Here is a 23,948-nt window from a genome sequence, read left to right as displayed (position 1 = left end):
TTCTCCCCGTAAACTATTGTAGCCTCACACCTTGAACACCTGATACAGAATTTGAAGAACATCAGAATGACAGGAAATGCAACCTAAGATATATTGAGCAACCAGCTGTATCAATTGGCGCTTCACCTGGGGGTTGTTTCACCCACTGGAAAATTCAATGGAGTGAAAAATTGGTAATCATGGTAGATCACCTCTCGACTTCTGCCTTTGGATATTTGAATACGGGCGAACTTCAATTGTGTTTTCCTATACTACTAGGTGGTATAGGAAAACACAAGCTAAGCTAGTGAACTTAAGAGGGTTAATAGACCATACTGGTTACTTGCACTACACAGTCACAGATTCCAGAGATAAAAAACACTTAAAGGCCAAATAGCATCAAACACACACTTATAATAAGGTCTTTAGGTCAAAGGAATTGAGATCAAACGTAACTGCTGTACAATCCAATAAAAGAATAAATTATAGATCTTTACCCTGGATTAAATATCACAGTTGCACCAGACAATTATGTATTTATCCAAGAATGCTAATTTCTGATTTTAAGGTTCATTCAAAGTGTTTGCAGTTTACAGCTGATGTGTTGCCGGTGGACATTTGCTGTGAGGGCTCTAATGATAGGTACAGGGTGCCAAAGGGTCAACAAGCCAGGGTGATGCAGTCTGCATAAACAAGGAAGTTTATTTATTTATCCAGGCAGTCACATTGGACTGCAATGGCTGCAGGGTGGTTTACTTGACAGTAAACTAGAAGATCGAAAGTAAAATCTGGTTTCACCCATTGTAACCTGTCTTTTATATATCTCCATTCTCACTTGTTAATGTCTCACTGGAGGAGAAAGGAGGAAGAAATCCTGGGGTCCACAAGTTCTTCAGCTCCTGAAAGGACGCGTTAAAGTGGTACTGTGCAGGGACCTGCACCAGTTTGGACTCTTCACCCTGACGGTAAAATTTACTGTGTCAGAGCCCAAGCACATGCAGGTTTGTGGCACCTGGGTCCCCACCTCTGCTGGTTCCACAGTTGCTGAATCAACAGAGGATGATGGCGGGAAGGAACTGGCAAATGGGGACTGGATACAGAGAGAAATTGGGGTTGGTCCTAGATAACTGAGTTGACAGAAGTGGTCTATTCCAGTCTCACACAATCCTAAGGGCTAAAAGAGGAGAGAAAAAGTGGAGACGGTAATGATTTCTTTGTGTGTCCCATGAGAGTTAGCTATGCAGCATTATGTTCTGTGGACAGTTAATAGAACATAGAACATAGAACACTACAGCACAGTACAGGCCCTTTGGCCCACGATGTTGTGCCGACATTTTATCCTGCTCTAAGATCTATCTAACCCTTCCCTCACACATAGCCCCCTATTTTTCTATCATTCATGTGTCTATCTAAGAGTCTCTTAAATGTCCCTAATGTATCTGGCTCCACAACCTCTGCCGGCAGTGCGTTCCACGCACCCACCACTCTCTGCGTAAAAACTTACCCCTGACATCCCCATTATACCTTCCTCCAATCACCTTAAAATTATGTCCCCTCGTGTTAGCCATTGTCGCCCTGGGAAAAAGTCTCTGACTGTCCACTCGATCTATGCCTCTTATCATCTCGTACACCTCTGTCAAGTTCAGGCTGAAGACTCTTCATCAGAACTGGATAAGTCAGAAAACCAAGGCATTTTCCACACTTTCCCACTTCTAAATAAGAGTCGTTGATCTGAATCATGAACTCTGCTTCACTCTTCACTGATTCTGCCTGACCTGCTGACCATTTCCAGCACTTTCTGATTTAATTTCAGATTTCCAGCATCTGCATTTTTAAAAAATTTTCAATGGAAGAGCTAAAGGGGGAGAGAGAAAATGGCGGTACCAATGCAAGGTGATCCTTTGTGTCACCCCTTGGTGTCAAGTCATGGATCATCCATTGGAAATGATGCAGAAAACTCCACCAGGAACAGGAGTGGAAACATCACGTAACAGTAATGCAAACTGAAGCAGAGAAATATTTTGGGAATATCACAGGGGGGGAATGGGAATGAGCTGGTACAGTTAGGATGGCTTGAACATGTAAAATACATTATTATAAAATTATTATCTATCTCAGGGCCTCAAGGCATTATCTAAAATGCATAGCGCATGCAAAAGTCTATACAGTTTAGCTTGCTCTAACAACCAAGTACTCAATGACAGATGGTCTCTCAGATGATCCTGGTGGAAGTATACTATCAGGGATGTTTGATTTTGGTAGAATAGGTAGAGTGGGAGTGAGTGAGGATTAGCTGTGAAGATTTTGACTAGCTAGAGAGGAAAACCTTGCATTTACAGTATGTAGTGCCTTTACGTCCCTGGGACATCCCCAAGCATATCCTGGTCAATACGTTGATACTGTGATGTCAGTGAAGCTTTGAATCTGGTAAGAGTTGATAATTACTTAACAAGAGTCAAACTCCTTATCTGAAGGCAATCCTGTGAAAATCAAATGAATTCTGTGGTTAGTATAGGTCCAAATTAGACGGGCAGAAAAGTAGGTTTGTACAGCAATTCTCAAGTTCTCTCTCAGATTCTTTACAATTAGACCAAAACATCACAACAAAAGCCACCACACACGGTAGGACAGGCACAGGCAAAAGCAGGGAATGTACGCATGAATACTTACCTCTGTTCCATGGGATAGTCCATGAATTCAGGACTTAGGGAGCAGAAAGAAAAATGCATGCATGTATTAAGTAGCAGTGAAGATATTTGTTAACTGCTGAATCATTATGGGAAATCTGAAGATCTGCAGAAAGCCAGGCTATACCTTAACTAACCAATAATCTTTAAATTAGAAAGATGAAAGCATCAAGAACAGGACCACTCTGTTTATCGAGATCATCTGAATTTTGCATTCGAAAGTAAAAATCAGGAAATACTGTTGCACAAGATAAGGTTGACGAAAGTTTACAGTAAAGAGTTTGATCAGCAGCTGCTGAGAGAACACAGCAGGCTATCAGCCCCCTCCAATCCCACAGCATCCCGTTACATTTGAATGGGAAGTGAATGGATGAATGGGAATTGGGAACATTTCAACCTCCCTCAGCTATGAATGGTGTGCAGATTGTTGCTGAAAACAGCAAATAAAAAGGCATGGAAATTTACTGTACTTTTTTAAAATGTGACCGGAAAAATAAAATCTCTGACCAGAAGTTGAATTATCCCGGTTTAATTCCCTGGATTTCCAATGTTCTGATCACCACCCTAATGTAAGTAATTAGAGAGGGACAACAGAAATATTGCAAAATAAAATTGGAGATGAGTTAGCCATCTCCAATGGACCAGCCCCACGTTAGCCAATCAGATGTGAGGAAGAAGCATAGGTGCTATAACTGGCTCTTTTCTGGAGCTAAAGGTTAGGGTTGGATTGGAGGAAGACATGGGTTTTCAATGACTCCAATGGACATTGAGAAAGGGTTGCCTTAAGCATGGTCATATGGCCTCCCCAATCAATTAACTTGATGGCACTCAGTCATGTAGGCTGCATCATTAATTATTTGTAGCTCTGTACCTCTGAGCCACATACCATCCTGACTTGGAGATTTATCACCATTCCTTCATCGTCACTGGGTCAAAATCCTGGAACTCCCTAACAGCACTGTGGGTACACCCACACCTCAAGGACTGTAGCGGTTCAAGAAGGCAGCTCACCACCACCTTCTCAAGGGCAACTGGGGATGGGCAATTAAATGCTGGCTCAGCCTGTGAAGCCCACATCCCTTGAATTAATATATATATAAAAAATTAGTAGGAAGCAAATTAAACAATGGACAGGGGCTCAAAAGGTGGAGAAACCATACACTAAAGGAGGGAATAATAATCCTAATTGGAAAATTGTTATCAATAGAATAAACCAACATCAATACCGGCAAGCTAAAGTGAGATCTAGGTGGACCAGAAATGCATCTGGAAATCTTCCTCAGAGCTCAGCAAAGCACTTCAACATTTAATAACATCTCTCAGCAGCTTCACACTGTTCGGTGGGGAGTCACTCACACAGCATGTGGCAATATGCAATTGTACCAAAGCTCATTGGCTGGGATTGGGAGTGGAGAAGCCTTGAACCACAACATAAGGGATTAAGATGATGGAGAAATAGATCACTCTGCATTTTCTCATCAGCATCAAGCTCTCCCACTATAGCCAACAAACAATAATTACCCAGTACAAGGTTCACTAGCTTTGTAAACTGTACATGGAAATGGATACATCCTTTGGTGACAACTTACGTGGATATGTGTTGCAAACTACAGACATCCAATTACCTTGAGCGATAGTGGACACGGTTTAACCTGCAGTCAAAGCAGGTCTAGGGGTGGAGCCTGCCACTGATGATTGAAAAGGCCCTGCACTGTGCTGGGACCCCAATCACCAGGCAGCAGGCCTCCAGCAAGAAGAACGTATTCAAAGAGCAGGCTTCAAGTGCAGGTGACGTGTGAGCTTTGGCCACTTGTCAGTCAGCACAACGCTGGGGCTGACAACCTGTGCATACCAAACCGAATGCAATAAATTTTGCACTAAAGTGTGGGCACTCTTGGATCCTGCTTTAATGTTTTCTGTTTACATTGCATTATTCCCTTCTTATTCAACCCAAACTATCTTAAGAAGATCAGGAATTGTGGGAAATAAAACCAGTAATTCCGGGAAAACAAATAGTTTGTCAATAACTGAAAGTGCGTTCCAGAACCAGAACTGTTCTGATACTCCACCTGGGCGGCCTACAAACCAATGGTATGGACGTTGAACTTTCCAATTTCAGGTAACCTACACTCCCATGTTCCCTTCTCTCTCCTGATCCTCCAAGGTTCTCTCCCCCTCACCGTTTTCCAACCCATACCCCCACCCCCCAGTCCGCATTACCTAGTTATGTTCGCCTCCCCCACCTGGTTCCACTTGTGTTTCACCCACACACTGAACGTTCTGGCTCTCCTATCCTTACGCATCTGGTTCCATCTGTCCATCATCCCTCCATTACCTGATGCCACTTGTCACCTCCGGATTCCAGATTCTGCAGCCCCCTTTTGTCTCCACTTCTCACCTTCCGGCCTCTGTCTGTCCCTCCACCCTCCCCTCCCCACACCGGGCTCCACCTGCCCCCTTTTACCTCCCACAAGCTGCTGTCTCCCAGCTCCGCCTCTCCCCCTCCCCACTTGGCTTCATCTGCCCGTCATCTCCTCTTCACCTGGACCCACCTATCACCTGCCAGCCCCAGTCTCACCATAGGACCATAAGATATAGGAGAACTAGGCCATTCGGCCCCTTGTCTGCTCCACCATTCGATTATGGCTGATTTTTTTTCCCAACCCCATTCTCCCGTCTTCTCCCTGTAACCCTTAACCTCATTACCAATCCCCACCCTTCCTCCTCACCTCTTTATACCGGCTATTTCCCCTCTACCCAAAACATCAACCGTCCCTCTCCCTCCACAGATGCTGCCTGACCCGCTGAGTTTATCCAGCAGTTTGTTTTTTGCTCCAGATTCCAGCATCTGCAGTCTCCTCTGACTCCAGAACTGCTCTAATGATGGATATACACCTGATACATTATCCTGTCACCTCCGCACTGTTGCAGAGCGACCTGAGATCTACTTCCAGCAGGGAGAACAATCAGTTATCAACTACTGCCCTTCGGACACTCAAAGTGAGTCAAGCTTATATTGTGATTGCCCCGGAAAAGGTGCAGAGGTGGATCTTACGAGGACGAGGACATTTTAGTTCTGAGGAAAGTTGGAACAGAGGAGCCATGAAGAGCCATGACCTACAGGGCTACAGAACTGATGGGATTACACTGGTAAACTCTTTTTTGACCAGCATAGACAAAATGGGCTGACTGGCCTGTAGTGTTGTAAACTTACTGTGATTCTGTGATTCAGCAGCTGATAAAAATGTGTAAATTGGTTTACTATTGTCACATGTACCGAGGTACAATGAAAAACTTTCTTTTGCATGCCATCCATACAGATCATTTCATTACACAGTGCATTGAGGTAGTACAAGGGAAAACAGTAACAGAATGCAGAATAATGTGTTACAGCTACAGAGAAAGTGCAGTGCAGGCAGACAATAAGGTGCAAGGCCATAATGAGGTAGATTGTGAGGTCAAGAGTCCATTTTATTGTACTAGGGGACCGACCAATATTTTTATAAATACATTATGTCAGACTACAGTGTGATTCTGTGACTCCTGTGTGGATTGATTCTATCCCAGCTATAAGGTGGCAATTGGAGAAGGAATAACCTCCAACGGGTATGTGTTGGGTCAAGTGACCTTCTTCTACATTGTGAATTTTCTCGAGTCAGCGAAATACAGCATGGAAACAGGCCCTTCGGCCCAACTAATCCATGCCCAAATGTGTTGCCCAGAGAGCTAGTCCCATCTGCCTGCGTTTGGCCCATAGTTCTCTAAACTGCTCCTATCCATGGACTTATCTGGATGGCTTTTAAATGTTGCTAATGTGCCAGCCTCAACCACTATTTCTGGCAGCTCATTCCAAATACATACCACCCTTTCCATGAAAAAGCTGCCCCTGACGTCCCTTTTAAATCTCTCACCTCTGATCTTAAACCTTTGCCCTCTTGTTTCTCCGTGGATGTGTGTGGTTATACAATAGCATGCAAAGATCTCAATATACAATATTGTGTTTTCCACTTCTTATTGTGATTGACTGATTAAATCCTGATGAACTATTAGCTCTACTGCACTTTCCTCCAACGTGCACTCATGAAAGATAAATATATGTTTGTTGAAAAAGTAATTTCTCAGGCCTGGTGAGAAACCTATTGGAGTAATTTCGCTTATTGAGATGCAAAATATACGTAATGATCATTCTCCAACAGAATGCAGTGTTAGATGACCAGAAATCAATTGCACTATATTAGGTAATGAGATATTTGCTTCGAGAGTGCACTTAAGTGCTTTATTTAAGGATCTTGAAGGAAATAATAAAAAGTAAAATCATTGTCAGGCTGGAAATACTCAGCCACTTCATTTCCAATACTACCTGAAAGCTGTTAACTCAGAGTCATAGAGTCATACAGTATGAAAACAGGCCCTTCGGCCCAACTCGTCCATGCCGACTGCATTGCCCAGTGAGCTCGTCCCATCTGCCCATGTATGGCCCATAGCCCTCTAAACCTCTCCTATCCATGGACTTATCTAGATGGCTTTTAAACGTCGCTAATGTGCCCGCCTCAACCACTATTTCTGGCAGCTCGTTCCAAATACGCACCACCCTTTGCATGAAGAAGCTGCCCCTGATCTCCCTTTTACATCTCTCTCCTCTGACCTTAAACCTATGTTTTTAGCACCCCCTCCCTGGGAAAAAGACTGCGTGCTTTCACCCTGTCTATGCCCCTCATGATCTTATATACCTCTATCAGGTCACCCCTCAATCTTCTACATTCCAGGGAATAAAGTCCCGGTCTGCACAACCTCAACTTGTAGCCCATGCCCACAACTTCTTGAAAACAATTTAAATCCAGGGTTTCTTTCTCCACCTGGTCCAGTGTAACAGAAAGGTTAAGTTCTGATTTAACTCTGAGTCTAAGTTGGGTGATGCCCATTTGAGGCCAGATTTAATACGAACCCGAGGGGCAACTTCTTCACCCAGAGAGTGGTAAGTATATGGAATGAGCTGCCAGAAGAAGTGGTTGAGGCAGGTACATGGATAGGAAAGGTTTAGAGGGACATGGGCCAAATGTGGGTAAATGGGACGAGCTTCGATGGGAATCTTGGTCAGCATGGACCAGTCGGGCTGAAGGGCCTGTATCTATGCTGTATGACTCTGTGAATAGCATCAGGTGGGCTCTGCACAGATGTGTGCCCTGACCCAAGTCCAGCTCACTTAGTTCCAGGGCATGCATCCAGCCAATTCTCCCTGGTGGAACCAAAGCCAGAGGCACCCAGAACTACCAGCAAGCCCTCCCTGCAGGAGTGGGCTTCAAAGCAATGCCACAGGGGTTTGAAACGGGGGCAATACTCTGGTGTTGATGTTGCTGAGCCCAGGAAGTTCAGGGGGGAATAAGGATTAAAATAAAATTAGGGATTTGAGGCATTATTAATTTTATTGTTTCTGCATAATTGCAAAAAAAAGGTAGAGGTCAGAGAAGGTGCTGGGATTTGAAGAGGGATGTCATTGGGAGCAGAAATAAATATTATAGAAACTTCAGAAATGGAGTGTATTTATGATATGTAATAATGTCAAGTGGGCATGAAATATAGTGCATCTACCTGAGACAACATTTGTTGGGCTGCCTTTCTGTTGGACTTCAATGAAGTCTGTGCCCTTGACCTGAAGCTGCTGGTGTACCGTGGATATTAATGTACAGGTTCTCCCTAGCTGCCTAATGCTCAACGTATGTACAGCCTGTGCATTCGAACGGGCCTTTGGAAAACTGGTGGGGTGGATTTGCCAGCTGCTGCAGTGCTGCATGCATTTTCTGCCAGGTGGGAACTCGGTTCGTGGCCACATATCCGACTTGCAAACTCTTCGGGTTATGAACAATTCGCAAACTCTTCGGGTTATGAACAATTCACAGGAATAGAACCCTGCTGTAACCTGGGGGGGACCTGCAGTTGGACCTCACTAGCACCCCTGGCACAGTCCAAAGTCCACCCCAAAGCACATTACAAGTAGTATATTATTTCTAGATATGAGCTACAGGTAACATTACGAGCTGTGTGTTATTCTCTATTGAATCCAGTTTTCAATCAACAACACAGGATGTATGTGGATCTCTGCAGGGTGTTGGAAGACATCTGCCTGAAATGGCCAGAACATCTGTGATGACAAATGTTTTTCTGCAAGATCTGTATTATTGTCTTTTGTTGCTCTGATCTTATGGAATTGGATGCAAGGTGCTTAGTGAATTGTGGCAGAGTTTCCACTGAGATACATCAGGTTCTATGAGATGCCCACGCACAAGTCTTAGTGCAATGTGAAACTGCTTTAATTGTAATTTCAAGACAACTTAGACAGGCAGATGGAACTGACACAGGGCAGATGAAATGTAAACAAAAGGTACAATGATGAATCTTGGGGGGGTAGAATGAGGAAAAGCAAATTAATATGAAGAGTCTAATCATAGAGGGGTGCAGGATCAGAGACCTGGATGCACTTGTCCATAAAGCTTTGAAGGTGTCATAAATAGAGGCAGAAAGAGAAAGGCAAAGTTATGACGAGCCTTTATAAAACACTCACTTGGCCACAACTGGCATCTAATTCTAGTCTCTGCACTTTAGGAAGGATTTGCTAATAGCTACAGGGATGGGAGACTTGTTACGCAGGACAGCCGTAGAAACTGGGACTCTTCTCCCTGAAGGAGGGAAGGTGGAGCAGGGACATGATGTAAGTGGTCACATTAGTGAGGGGAACATTTGGAATAAAGAGAACCTGCTCCCACTGGAGAGAAAACACGAGCCCACACACTGGAAAACTGTATGAAAAGTAAACACAGCAGAGCTTCCTCTGTGGAGCACTGGCGAATGATTAGACTTCATAATCTCCCACTGCCAATGCACGCCTCTAACACACTTGTCGACACCTGGAATTTCTGATACAATGGCCATGTAAACATCATGCGAAGAGGAAGAGTAACATAAATGAGCTCAGGATCAGGACTTTATACTTACTCTGGGATCTCATTTGCAAGATGGCTTGGATAGAGAAAACAAAGAGACACATGAGAGACAAAACAGACACCACACTATGATAGATCGTGACAAGTCACAATTTTGGACAACTTCCAGCAACTGGATAGAACAAACAGAGGAAAGCTTTATGCTTTTTAGTAGACCACAGTGAACAATAAATATGCGTTGTATTTGGACTGAACAGTTATATGAGAACATTTAAAAGTGGCACACAATACACTTCAACATTAAAGCGATTCGGAAAGCAGGAGTCAGACTGCGAAAAGAACTGAATTCCGTCGCTGTGCAACCTGAACTAACATTTGAACTCCTGTCACCTTGAGAGAATTAATTTTATAAATCACCACAAAAGATCCAGCGTTATCTTGCAGGACAGATATTACTGCATGGTCTTCACTGTTGGTCAGAACGTGACCTCGAAGATGAATACAACCTTGTACCCCCAAAGCAGGCATTTCTACCAAGGGTAAAGACCCACAGCTCTGTATGAACTACAGATCAGGGGGATCTCTAAGTTTGGAAGGAATGTTTAACCAAGGCTTTAATATACATCTTGGTTCTGGTTATCTGTGACAACGTCCTCAGACAGTTAAAGCTGTCAACATAATGGTGGAAAATAAGGATGACAAATTAACCAAACCACCTCAATGTGTTTGTAGTAATAAAGCAGATGGCTAACACAGGGGAACTGCCTACTTGCTCAAGTGATGAATGGTGCAGGGAAACTATAAGGACAAGATAATTCATTGAGCTCTTCTGATTGTGTCACATATTGGATCCGGTGTCGGAAATCATTAATATGTGAAAAACATGACTTACCTCCTTGTCACTGTGTTATGATACTCTATGAATGTACGCCCATTAAATGCGATAGATTCGCTTTCACCTGCTGACTTCTCCTCAAGTGCTGCAGAAATGGAGAGAACAAAATGGTTCAAAATTTACATTCAATGGTCACATTCAGAATAAAAGGTATTTTCAATTAATCAGCACTCCATGAATCTTTTGTACACTGAGCTGGATTATCCTAGAACCGACACAATCCCAATGGTGCCTGCTTGCCTGAACTTGATTCCGTTATGGACAATCAACTGAATTGACACTCCAGTCTTGAGAAGCAATCAAATTCCCTCTCACTCGCCTAAACTCTGGTGGATACAAACCTAGACCATGCAACCTTTTCTCATAAGGTGATCTATCCATTTCTAGTGAACATTCTCTGAACAGCTTCCCATGCATTACTACCCTTCCTTAAGAAGGAAGACCAGGACTGTTATTGGCAAAGAAAGTTTCTCTTTCCACGGAAGCTGCCTGGCCTGCTGAGTTTTTTCCAGCGTTTTCTGTTTTTGTTTCAGATTTGCAGCATCTGCAGGTTTTTTTTATATTCCCATCGACCAATATTATTAAGTGGGTGGGCAAGGATCTGGCAGACGCAGGACAACATTGGTAAATGCGAGGTCATCCACTTTGGAAGGAAAAATAGAAGATCAGATTATTATTTAAATGGTGAAAGACTGCAGCATGCTGTTGTGCAGAGGGACTCGGGAGAGCTTGTGCATGAGTCGCAAAAGGTTGGTTTGCAGGTACAACAGGTTATCAAGAAGGTAAATGGAATGTTGGCCTTCATTGCTGGAGGGATTGAATTTAAGAGCAGAGAGGTTATGCTGCAACTGTACAGGGTACTGGTGAGGCCGCACCTGGAGTACTGCGTGCAGTTCTGGTCTCCTTACTTGAGGAAGGATATACTGGCTTTGGAGGCGGTGCAGAGGAGGTTCACCAGGTTGACTCCAGAGATGAGGGGTTAGCCTATGAGGAGAGATTGAGTTGCCTGGGACTATACTCACTGGAATTCAGAAAAATGAGAGGGGATCTTAAAGAAACATAGAAAATTATGAAAGGGATAGATAAGAGGCAGGAAAGTTGTTTCCACTGGTAGGTGAGACTAGAACTAGGGGATATAGCCTCAAGATTCGGGGTAATAGATTTAGGATGGAGATGAGGAGGAACTGCTTTTCCCAGAGAGTAGTGAATCTGTGGAATTCTCTGAGCAGGGAAGCAGTAGAGGCTACTTCATTAAATATATTTAAGACACAGTTAGATAGATTTTTGCATAGTAGAGGAATTAAGGGCTATGGGGAAAAGGCAGGTAGGTGGATCTGAGTCCATGGTCAGATCAGCCATGATCTTATTGAATGGCGGACCAGGTTCGACGGGCCAGACGGCCTCCTCCTGCTCCTACTTCTGATGTCCTTATGAACACCTTGCTCAAGACTTGATCTCACCAACACCCCATAGAAATGAGGGCCAATGTTGCTGCTTGATCTCCCTACTGATCTACAGCTTGTCTCTCACTTTTGCACAGCTGAGGGAGTAAGCGATGAGCTGAGCCGCGAGGAATTCATGATCAGTGGCTCCCTCTGATTTAGCCAGAACACGAGGCCCCAAGATTTTATATTACGTAACCAAATGTTTTGAGCCATATCCTTAAGTAGCATAGCACCAAAGCAACTGCTCGCAGGCATGTTTAGACACGAACTAAAATCCAATCAACTCGTAAACTTAGTAACAAGAGGACCATAAATAAGATGCAGAGCCTGAGCTTAAAATAACTCTTGGACACATCTCAAACTGGCCTCCCTGAAAAAATTCTGTTCTTTGAGTGGGGGGGCGGGGGGTGGGGGTGATGGGAGAGATAACACACCGCTAAATAAATATGAACACAAAAGCTGTTTATACATCTGCAGTCCTCAAGCATACCCAACACAATGTAGAAATTCTTACACCTCTCTTAAAATTATGAGGAGATATTAATGATGTCTGTTTTCAGGAATTCCTTGATCATTAATCAGCTGCCACAGTTCCCAATCTGATACAAGCTTGGAAAGTCCCAGATCTGATTCCCCTTTTGCACTGAATTAGCAGAATGGATATTTGTTTAGACACAACACACTTGATCGGGGGGGGGGGGGGGGTGAAAAGGGGTGGGGGGAGCAAGGGGCAGTAAACTAGCTCTGCATTCCCTTCCAATGATTACAGAATACTTCCTCCGCAAGAATGTGCCAGAGTGGCCCTGATATGCAGATATCAATTGCATTAATAATCCACTTGTTGTGGTCACATGGCCTATTGATAAGATATTTATTTATTAGTCACATGTACATCAAAACACACAGTGAAGTGAGTCTTTTTACTTTACTGAGAATGTGCTGGGGGCCAGCCCGCAGGTGTCGCCACGCTTCCGGCGCCAACATAGCATGCCCTCAACTCCCTAACCCGTACGTCTTTGGAATGTGGGAGGAAACCGGAGCACCCAGAGGAAACCCACGCAGACACGGGGAGAACGTACAAACTCCTTACAGACAGCAGCTGGAATTGAACCCGGGTCACTGGCGCTGTAATAGCGTTACGCTAACTGCTACACTACCGTGCCGCTGATGTACTGCTTGGAGCTATACAAACTAGTGCTAACAGGGTGAAGCACAACGTGGATTGGAGGACTTTAGTTCTGGGGATGGGCTTGTTTTCCCTGGAGAGGTGGAGACTGAGGCGTGACCCGATAGAGGAATATAAAATTATAAGAGGTATAGACAGGGCAGACAATCAAAATCGTTTTCCCAGGGTAGGGGTATCAAAAACAAGAGGGCTTAGGTTTAAGGTGAGAGTAAGGATTTTTAAAGGGGATCTGAGGGGTTTTTTTTGTACAAAGAGGGGGTGATATTTGGAACTCAATGCCAGAGATGGTGGAATCGGATACAGAAACTACATTTAAGAGGCACTTAGAAAGGCACTTAGGGCATAGAAGGATATGGTCCTACTGAGGCCCAATAGGATTAGTGTAGATGGGCAAAAAGGTCAGCATAGACGCGGTGGGCCGAAGGGCCTGTTTCTGTGCTGTACAACTCATTGACTCTGTGATTAATGTCAGTCTCGAACCATAGCCCAGCACTTTCAGAAGGGGATTGGAGAAATCCTGCGGAATCAGAAATTAATAGATGCTATTTTCTGCCTCAATTTATATTTCTGTAATTTTTTTGTCATTGTTGAAGTCTCTTGACACACAAATGAAAATTCTCCCTGGATGATAATCGACTGATGCAGCTGAATTGCCCATGAGGTTGCAATAACTTACACAAAACAGGCATGCATTTGGCTTAGTATAAAATCTTTAAAAATCATATGTTTCTGCTTAGTTTCATGTAGAGTCTGGAACTTATTACAATTCTGCAAACTTCTACAATATGACCACACGACACTGAACAGCATGTCTGTGGATATGAATTGTACCTAGTTTTCTATGTGTGGCATTCATTAATCAAGATGAACGAGGGAGAGTTTTGGTGAACTTCCAGTGATAATTTGAGGCATACCAAACTTTGGTCACTTGTAAGACAAAACAAGATTTCTTTATTAGTCACATGTACATCGAAACACACAGTGAAATGCATCTTTTGTGTGGAGTGTTCTGGGGGCAGCCCGCAAGTGTCGCCACACTTCCAGCGCCAACATAGCATGCCCACAACTCCTAACCCATACGCCTCTGGAATGTGGGAGGAAACCGGAGCACCCGGAGGAAACCCATGCAGACACGGGGAGAACGTACAACCTCCTTAAAGACTGTGGCCGGAATTGAACACGGGTCGCTGGCGCTGTAAAGCATTATGCTGACCGCTACACTACCATGTCTCACCATGCTTTACATTGAGCGATGTATAATTGGGTTCAGTAATTGACCTCAGGACTTGGTATTCAGAACTCCAGCTGAAAACTGTGGTGTTTAGGTTTAGGATAGAATCAGGCTGATTCTTTAACATTCCATGGGCCTGTCATCATCCACCATCAAGGCTCATGGATGTGAAGTGGTTACCATATTAAGACTCCGAACAACTGCTGTCATTTGCAATGACGGAAAGTGATGGGTGGCATAGTGGCAATGCTGGTAGAGCTGCTTCCTCACAGCTCCACAGACCAGGGTTCAATCCTGACCTTGGGTGCTGTCTGTTTGGAGTTTGCACGTTCTCCCTGTGACCGCGTGGGTTGCCCCCAGCTGTTCAGGTTTCCTCTCACACCCCAAAGATGTGCAGGTTGGTAGGTTAACTGGCCACTGTAAATTGTCCTCGTGTGTAGATAAGTGGTAAAATCGATGGGGATGTGGGGATAATAAAATGGGAGTAGTGTAGGATTGGTGTGGTTAATGATTGGTGCAGACCCAGTGGGCTAAAGGGCCTGTTTCCATGCTCTATAATTCAAAGATCCTCACATCAAACACAGAGTACTCTACCTTTTTCACACTGTGACCCCGAGAAGCCACGCTGACACATGCAGTCATATTCCCTGAGCCTTGGGCTGCAGACGCCACCATTTTGACAGGGATTCACCTTCTTTGTGCAGGGGTGTGACTGATAGTTGGAGATTTCAATGGCCTTTTGAATGTTTTCTATTTTAAGCAGTGGAATGGATTTTATTGAAAGCTGGGTAAAAATACAGAAGAAAAAAATACACATAATATGATTGCCATGTTATATAACAGAACACAGACACAAAACTGCAAATTACAGTCGTGAAGTTATTTTGTTTTTATGGTTTTATTTTGATGGCAAATTCCTTTAAAACCAGTGAATCATGGTGCAAGACTGGAGTGCAGCGACAAAGGTAGCCACTGAATAACTAGCTCCCAAACCCTCGACCTCCAAGAAGGACCAGAGCAGATGATACACGGGGACACCACCAGCTGCAGGTTCCCCTCCAAACACCACCCTGATATGGAAGTATATTTCTAGTCAGTCACCATTACTGGTTAAGTCCTCAAAGTTCCCGCCCAAGAAAGTGGTTCATCCCCACCTTCAATGGAGCAGTTAGGGGTGGACAAAGCCCAGATCCTGAAAAGTGAATGAATAAATAAATTAAATGATCTGTACCTTCACTGCATCCACCCAAGCTGTCCCAATAATCTTTAATACGATTTCCCAACAAAATCTGAGTTTTCAAGTGGTCAACTGATTTCCAACCTGAACAGCTCTTTGCAACAACTGTTCCAGATTTTCTCGTTCTCTGAGGGAACTCATGAAAGGCCTTTCACTAATTTTAAATTTCTCATGAAGGGTCACCAGCCTGAAATGTTAACGTCATTGTCTTTCTCCATGGTTTTGATGACCCTCTGCCTGCCTGAATATGGTTCATGTCTGTCAAAGCTTTATTGCAGCCTGCTGACTGGGTGGACTGTTGAGCAGAGTTCAGATGCTTTTTCACCTATTCACGGTTTTCATTTGTTGACAAGGTGTGGACAGCAATGGTAAAGCCATCTCTGACTGCCTTTGAACTCAGGAGGCACCTTGAGCCCGGCTAACCACATTGTTGGTATGGAGTCACATATTGGATAGATTTCCTTCCTTGAAGGACATTGGAGAACCATTGCTTCTTATGGTAACCTGTAAATTCATGGATACTATTACTGGCTTGTCCCATATTCCAGGCTTCTTCTCAATTCCCCAGGTTGAATGCCTCTGGTCCAACAGTCTCGGGACCAGCCCAGTACCAACCCCTAAGTATCAGACCCAAAACCCTTTTTCTGACCATCTTTCTTTGGCAGCCCCTGGGCCTGAGGATGAGTTGCTTCCACTCACGTTCTGTGGGTCCTGGGGAGGGCCAACGTGGGACCTTCAGACCCTGCCACGCGTGGGGCTTGATGGAGCACTAGCTGATGGGGATCCCCTTTCTGCATGCTCCCTATGAATGGTTCTCAGTGTCCCAAATGTTCCTTCTCTATTTTGACCAGTCAGGGGCCAAGGTTGATGTTACAGTTTCTCAGAGACATCTTTTCAAGGAGAACATCTTTGAAGTGTTTTATCTTCCCTCTTAGTCATCTCTTGCTGCGATGGAGCTCAGAGTGCTCACTTTAGAGGTCCATGCCAGGCATGCAGACAATGTAGCTGGCCCATCGAAGCCGCCTGAGTGTAATCGGAGCCTTGGTACTGGGGCATTGACCTGGGATGTTGACATTGCTTTGCTTATCTTGCCAGTGGACTTTGAGCGCTTTTCGGTGATGATATCTCCAGTGCTTTGAGCTGCCTACCACAGGCACCACCAGTTTAAAGGTTGCTTCTGCTCAACCAAACAACTGGAGCACAAGCAAGAGAGATTGGGAGGAAACTGGAGAAAGAGGGACTAGTCTTGCAGAACAGCTGTATTAACAGCTTCTATCCTAGTCCACTAGTACCATAAAATGGACTCTTGACCTCACGATCTACCTCATTATGATCTTGCAACTATTAGACTGCACTTTCTCTGTAACTGTGACACTTTACTCTGCTTTCTGTATTGTTTTACCCTGTACTACCTCAATGCACTGTGTAATGAACTGATCCGTACAAATGGTATGCAAAACGTGCAAGACAAGCTTTTCACTGTACCTTGGTACAAGTGACAATAATAAACCAATTCCAATTAAACTTGGGGTTGTGTGCCAAAGGAAATTACAATCCAACCCTTCCACCTGCCCCCTTGTAAGAACTGAGGGCTCACTTCACTACAACTAATGATTGTACTCAAATTTTCAATTTAAAAATGTTGGTGTCAGTCTCAGGGTTTGCTGTATCTTGGTAGCCAGTGGTGATATTCACTTCTTGTTTAATTGTGGTCAGCAGATGTAGAGAAGCTTTCAATCATTGAGCAAGGAACCTGAGGTTAATTAGCCATTAATCATTTTTATTCAGGTCTCTGTGCTCAATTCAGTGACGTCGCTGATGGTTCCAGTTCTACTTACCTTTTGAATGGCACCAGTGAAGCCAGAGGTGATTGCAGCCGCACGAGCAAATTTATTGAAATCCGGTGCTCCGCCCACATACAAAGCCTCCTTGAGGTTCAGTCCCGTATGTGGGGCCTTGGGATGAAGAACAGCAAATCTTTAATTACATGAACTTATCGAGCAGCTATTTGTTTCGATAACTGCACATCAAGGATGAAGCCAACAGCAAAATGTGGCATAATATTTCAGCTGAAAGTCAACCTGTCACTTTAACAATGCAATTTAATTCTCATGCTTCTTTGTTAAAATTGAAATGCAGGTTTGCTGCGTTAAGACACCATGAGCTTCGCTCTCCAGAGTCACATTTAATGCAGACAAAATTAACTGCACTAAGTGTGACAGGTTGACTTTAAACTTGAGTATGGTTACGAGCAATGTGAGTCTGCAATGATGAAATAATGCACTAGATGAGATATGCAGGGCCGACGATGGGAACTGAAGAGGAAGAAAGACAGAATGAAAAGCTCTTCAAATTAGATCCCAAGTGTGGTTCACGTCAAGGAAGAACTTCTGAATACAAATCAGGTGCACAGAAATCCCTCTGATTAGAACTGCACTAATGAAGCTCGCTTTCTGATCACAGAGCAGCTAGTTCTAAGCTTTTTTTTTCCTTTATAAGGACATTCTACATACCTCATTTTGGCACAAGGATTGATCAGCAGGGGGAAGGCCTGGTTACTTGTATCAAACAGAGGTGGCTAGAAACTCATCTCTGCTAATTAATTAAACATGCATCAAGCCATTGTACGCTGCCTCAGAAAATCAATCCATTGACACATGGAATCAATTTCAGGGGCAAGGTATAAGATGCTGCCATTATTATTTAGAGTCATAGAGTTATACAGCACAGAAACAGGCCCTTCAGCCCAACACATCCATGCTGACCAAGTTGTCTACTTCAGCTAGTCCCATTTCCCCACATTTGGCCAGATCCCTCTAAACCTTTCCTATCCATGTCCCTGTCTAACATTGTTATGGTACCTGCCTCTACCACTTCCTCTGTTAGCTCGTTCCATATACCCACCACCCTCTGTGTGATAAAGTTGCCCCTCAGGGCCCTGTTAAATCTTTTCCCCTTACTGAATTTCTAGATGAGCTTTCTAAATAAAAAAATGGGCATTTATGAAATATATTGTGCTCCAGTTTAAACCACATAAATGCTAAAATTAAATGAGGTACTCGTCAATTGGATGCTCAGTCAGAAGTTTATCCCTGGAGTCCCAAATGTATCCCTCCCAATAGCAGACTCTTAACAGTACCAGCTAACAGCTGGCGTGTTTGTACAAAGTTCTGCAGCAGATCACGTCAGCAGCTTGCTCCAACTTGTTGAAACAAAATAGAACCCAACTCATGACGGGCTTGGAGTCCAAATATAAACGTTCTTATTAAATGACACTTCAGGATTTTTAAAGTTCCAGCTGTCGGACATGAACATGCCTCAGGACACAGATTGGGCTGGGTTGTGCTCCAATTTAAATCAATTGAATAAGTTTGGGCAGGAGGTCTTTTTGTTTTCATTGGGCTCAGAATTGTCAAGTGTCAAACCTGATCTTTGGCACTGAGGTTAAAGAGCAATCATGATCTTATTGAAAGGGGGAACAGGTAAGAGGGGCTGAATGGCCTCCTCCTGCTTCCATTTCTTGTGTTCTTATGGGCTAAAAGTAGGCTGCAGGTAGCCAGTTGAGCTCATGTGTGGCAAATAAGAAAGCAACACAAGATTAAATATGTAGAGGATGAATGAATAATGTCAGACAAATCTCAGACACGCACACACAGACACACACACACACACACACACACACACACACACACACACACACACACACACACACACACACACACACACACACACACACACACACACACACACTCCCTGTGTGTCTGCATGGGTTTTCCTCTGTGTACTCCGGTTTCCTCCCACATTCCAAAGACGTACGGGTTAGGAAGTTGTGGGCAGGCTATGTTGGCGCCGGAAACGTGGCGACACTTGCGGGCTGCCCCCAGAACACTCTACGCAAAAGATGCATTTCACTGTGTGTTTCGATGTACATGTGACTAATAAAGAAATCTTGTTTTTCATGCATCCTGAAATTCAATTTAATTCACTGGATACCCATAGTGGTACCTCCCTATTTAAAAAATAAATTAATGATGTAAATAGACAGCAGTGGCAGTGTGGTAAATGCGCACTGCAGTCTAGTGGCATGCAAATTTCTGCACCATTTTTAATATTAAAACTTTTGGTATATTCTTTAGAAGCCTGATTGTAAGAACAGTTCCTTTCTGTCAATATTCTTTTTGTCAAAATCATTTCTTCATTTACTGGTTTCCTTATTTAACTAATTTGGTCATTTACTTTCATAACGTGGGAAGTTTTATTCCAAGAGCATTTTAAAAGATCAGGCTAGACCATAACTAGCATAAAAGTTCCCTATTTTCAGTGTGCACTAAGTCTGCCATTGTTTTCAGGGAAAATGATTGTTTGACTTTGTAGAGAATATTGTTTTAATAAAACCAAGCAAAATAATAATGTTGCATGTGTTTAGCGGATAGATTACAAAGTTTACTGCTTTTTTGGTCATCAATTGTGATCTTTCTCAGGGAAAGTTATTGAATTTGGTCTTTTTTTTATTATTCTAGCTATCAGCTTATCCATGAAAACATAGAAGAAAGGAACAGGAGTCGGCCATTCAGCCTTTGAGCTTGCTCACTATTCGATATCATAGTTTGAGGCTGATCCTCTGCCTCAGACCATATTCCTGCTCTTTCCCTGTACCCCTCGATGTGGAACGGGTTCAAAGGGGCAAATGACCTTCTGCTGCTCCTACGTCCCATCATGCCTTGGCATCCATCAACCAGCTCCTTAAAACTATGCAGCGACTTGGCCTCCACCACTTGCTGTGGTAGAGAAGTCCACAGCTTCACCACCCCCTGAAATCCCTCCTCACCTCTGTCCTAATTGTCCTACCCCCATCCCGATTGTGTGAACCCCTTGTACTGGACACCTCAGCCAGAGGAAACATCCTCTCAGTCATCGGTTTGTCAAGCCCTGTCAACATTTTCTACATTGGCTCCTGCCCTTACCGAGGAGGCAGGTTATTATGGTTAGAGAAAATGCACTGAGTTTCCTATATCTCATTCAGGACTCATCGATTTTGTAGTTTCAGTACTTTCTGTTTCACTCTGGACGATTCATGAAGTCGCAATCATGCAACAGCATTCTATTCTTTTGCTTAATTAGAATCACACTGAGACTCGTATGTTTTTATTGTGAAGATAAACATAAATGTGGCACTTAAGCTCAAGAACTCAGGGACCTTGTGCCAAACTAAAAGGAAATCCTGCCTCAGCCATTCTGTAGTGCAGATGAATGATATGCTAGCACATAAAGATCGTAAAAAGATAGGATAATCTTAAAACTATTCAAACTTGCTTGCGACAAAGAGAACAAAGAAACAATTGGTACTCCAAAGAAAAACAAACTGTTGTAAGGTTCAGGCGTATGCCCCTCTGTTTTTGTCCCTCTCTTTTGCTTCCTTGCTCACCAATTACTTTTCCTTTCTTAAGCTTCTTTCACATTCTCTTTATCCTTGCTACTTCTTTGCTTGCTGTCGTTAGATTCCTTAACTTGATCTTTTTCAATCTTTTTATTTTAATACTTTGTCCTCTTTCATTTTTTCCCGTATTTTTTCATATTTCAGAATGATTTACCTTCAAACATGATGCATTGGTTCTGCATTAACTCACAGAATGAGAAAGTTTTACACTTGCAGGAATTGCTGAAAACACTCAGCAGGTCAAGCAGCAGCATCTGTGGAGAGAGAAACAGAGTTTAAGTTTCAAGCCGAAGACCCTTCATTAGAATAAGATCTGATGAAGGGGCTTCGACCTGAAATTGAACTATTTCTCATCCACAGATGCTGCCTGACCCGCTGAGTGTTTCCAGTAATTTCAGCTTTCATTTCAAATTTTAAAAAAAATTCAAGTTTTTTTGAGCTTCAAAGTTTTGTACTGACTTCCTTGCAGCTTGCCGTCAGAGAAAGTGGATCAGGAGCAAGGGTTGAAGTAGTTAGCAGTTAAGTTCAGGAAATGTCTTTATTCAGGGCTGCCTGTGTAACAGACACACGACAATAGTGGCAGTAAAACTATGGTGGGAAAACAAATAAGTTGTTGCCTGGAACTAAAAACAGAATGCTGGGAATTTTGTTCTGTTTTTTTTTGTTCTAGATTCCAGCATCTGCGGTCCCTTCTGTCTTCAAGTTGCCTGTTTCCTACTGCTACCTGCCTGAGTATGAAGTTGTAATGCAAGGGAGTTTGGAAAGCAAATTGAGTGCGGTGAGGGCCTCTTTACCCAGTGCAGACCCTTCCCAAAGTAACCCCTGTAATTAACGGGAGATTATTCAGGGTTGCAAACAAGGCAAATGCATTAAAAGCACAACATGACACCAAATGCAGAGTTCTACTCATCGGGGCTGACCACGTGCATTGCCATACACATTGACACCCACCCAATATCCTCTCCCCAGCGACCCTGCCTTCACTGTCCCTGATGTTAATGACTTGGATTCCAAAGAGAGTGTATAACACAAAACGAGATGTTCTATAACTACCACTACATTTAGCAATGGAATTAGATGGACTCAGAATGGGAAAAGGAGATTGTGATCTTTGTATTTTGCTTTTTTTTTTGTTACCTTGCGCGATTTCTGAAATCCAGAAAGCAGATCAGAATAAACACGAAAAAAAACACAAGAGAGAAAAGGGAATCAGTAAGAAACAGGGAAAGAATGCATATTAAAACATACAGTACACCCAGCCAAAGTGTAAGTAACATTCCAGTGAAAGAATGTGGAAAACAATCGTCAGTTCTTCAGATAATGAGCTTTAACTGTTCAGGCTATAAAAACATTAAGTGTTGTACCTTTCATTTTACTCTTGGAACCGTAACATGATGCAAGCACTTGGTTAAAAATAAACAGCTTCATTGACCAGCTCACCACAGTTTCTCCCAAGACAATGGCAGACAGCATCTGAGCCTAGAGGGCCTGCAATGGGTTATATTCTATTCCTACCCTGGATTCACCCTTTCTTCCACTCCTTGCACCATTGCCCCTCCCCTAACCCCCACCACATGGCGAGAGGGGAAAACAGTTCCACAGAGTTAAATTCTCTGTCTCTCTGTTACATACTGGAACATCAAAATGCAAGAACAAGGCAATTACTCTGGGAAGACACAACTCCACCTTAGTAACTCTGCCTCTTCCAAACACAACTTGTGTGAACTTCCCAAAAAATAAAAGTCATATACTTCTGTGCTGAACCCGACCACATATTGCATGTACCTCCCAGTACAAGTGCTTTGACTTTACAGAGCAAGGCCTGGCACCCACACTTGCCACTTGAGTACCCTATTGGCCCATGGTTATTTTAGCTATCAATGGAAAGACCCAATTGGTGAATCCTGGTGTGGCTCCAGCAGTGTAATTGGGCTACTTAGGTAAGCGAGGACAAGTCCCATCTTCCAAACCTTTGACGAGGCAATCCATGCCCCAAGCTTCTTTACCTCCCAAAGGTGTCAAGAATTTTCAGTTGCGTCTGAATGTCCCTGACTACCCAAGTCCATACCTAACACTCTCGACAACAAATGCATCATTTACCACTCCCAATGACATGTCCCATGGAACCAACTGACCCCAACCTGATCACCCTGCTGTCTCCAGCCCAATCCTTCCTGTCCCTCCTCCCTTACCGCTGTCAGCTGCAGCCTACTTGACCAATGGATCCACAGAAGGAGAGGCCACTGAAGGTGCAAAGCTTGTTCCACCACTCACAATGCTTTGGGCCCTGAGGGTGGGTCCTTGTACAAAATATCTGCAGGTTCCCCACGAGCCTTTCCTTGCCCAGATGAATTTCTGGCCCATCTACTAACATGCCAATGAGGAACTGCAGCTTCTTCATGCAAAAAGTCACACCAACTGACTCATTAGTAAGGCAATCTATTCAGAACCCATTGATGAACAATAAAACATCCACAGCTTCAGACAAAGTAAAATACACTCTGAACACGTCTAACAACTGCTGCTCCACTGGAAACCTGGGACGTTTGGATTCGACGAGAGGACGATTTCATTCCACCTACCGGAGATTCGCCAGAGATGGGTTCGTTCTTGTTAATTTTCATTAATCCTTTCCGACCATTCCTTTCCACAGTAACCACATTCCATACATTGAGTGGGATACGTTCCTTACTCCTGTTTTAGAAGAGGAAAGTTATATGAACTAGTTTCAGGTCATTACACCTCAAGTGCTGTTATAATTGGAAACAAAACACTGTTGTAGCAACATTATACAGTACTACAACATTGTGCACATTATACACAAAACACTGGAGGAACTCAGCAGGTCAGGCAGCATCTATGGCGGGAGACAAAAATCTTTTATTTCCCTCCATGGATGCTGCCTGACCTGCT

At 43.5% G+C, this 23,948-nt stretch overlaps 1 protein-coding gene across 10 annotated transcripts in view; it reads right to left on the bottom strand.

Annotated features, from left to right (window-relative positions):
• agrn (agrin) overlaps positions 1-23,948 on the bottom strand; it is a 501,404-nt gene that overhangs the window by 5,054 nt on the left and 472,402 nt on the right. For 4 of the 10 annotated variants that reach the window (XM_052039159.1, XM_052039161.1, XM_052039166.1 and 1 more), the window contains 6 exons: positions 23,618-23,729; positions 22,173-22,184; positions 17,437-17,553; positions 14,956-15,145; positions 10,497-10,584; positions 2,650-2,682 (listed from right to left, as the gene is read on the bottom strand). In XM_052039159.1, the coding sequence (XP_051895119.1) occupies positions 2,650-2,682; positions 10,497-10,584; positions 14,956-15,145; positions 17,437-17,553; positions 22,173-22,184; positions 23,618-23,729 (552 nt within the window). The remainder of the gene's footprint in view (positions 1-2,649; positions 2,683-10,496; positions 10,585-14,955; positions 15,146-17,436; positions 17,554-22,172; positions 22,185-23,617; positions 23,730-23,948) is intronic. The other 6 variants (XM_052039163.1, XM_052039167.1, XM_052039168.1 and 3 more) reach the window with 3 other exon arrangements.

This window comes from Pristis pectinata, chromosome 26, assembly GCF_009764475.1.
Source record: "Pristis pectinata isolate sPriPec2 chromosome 26, sPriPec2.1.pri, whole genome shotgun sequence".
NCBI classification, from domain to species: Eukaryota; Metazoa; Chordata; class Chondrichthyes; order Rhinopristiformes; family Pristidae; genus Pristis; species Pristis pectinata.
This window is presented reverse-complemented; position numbering and strand designations above follow the sequence as displayed.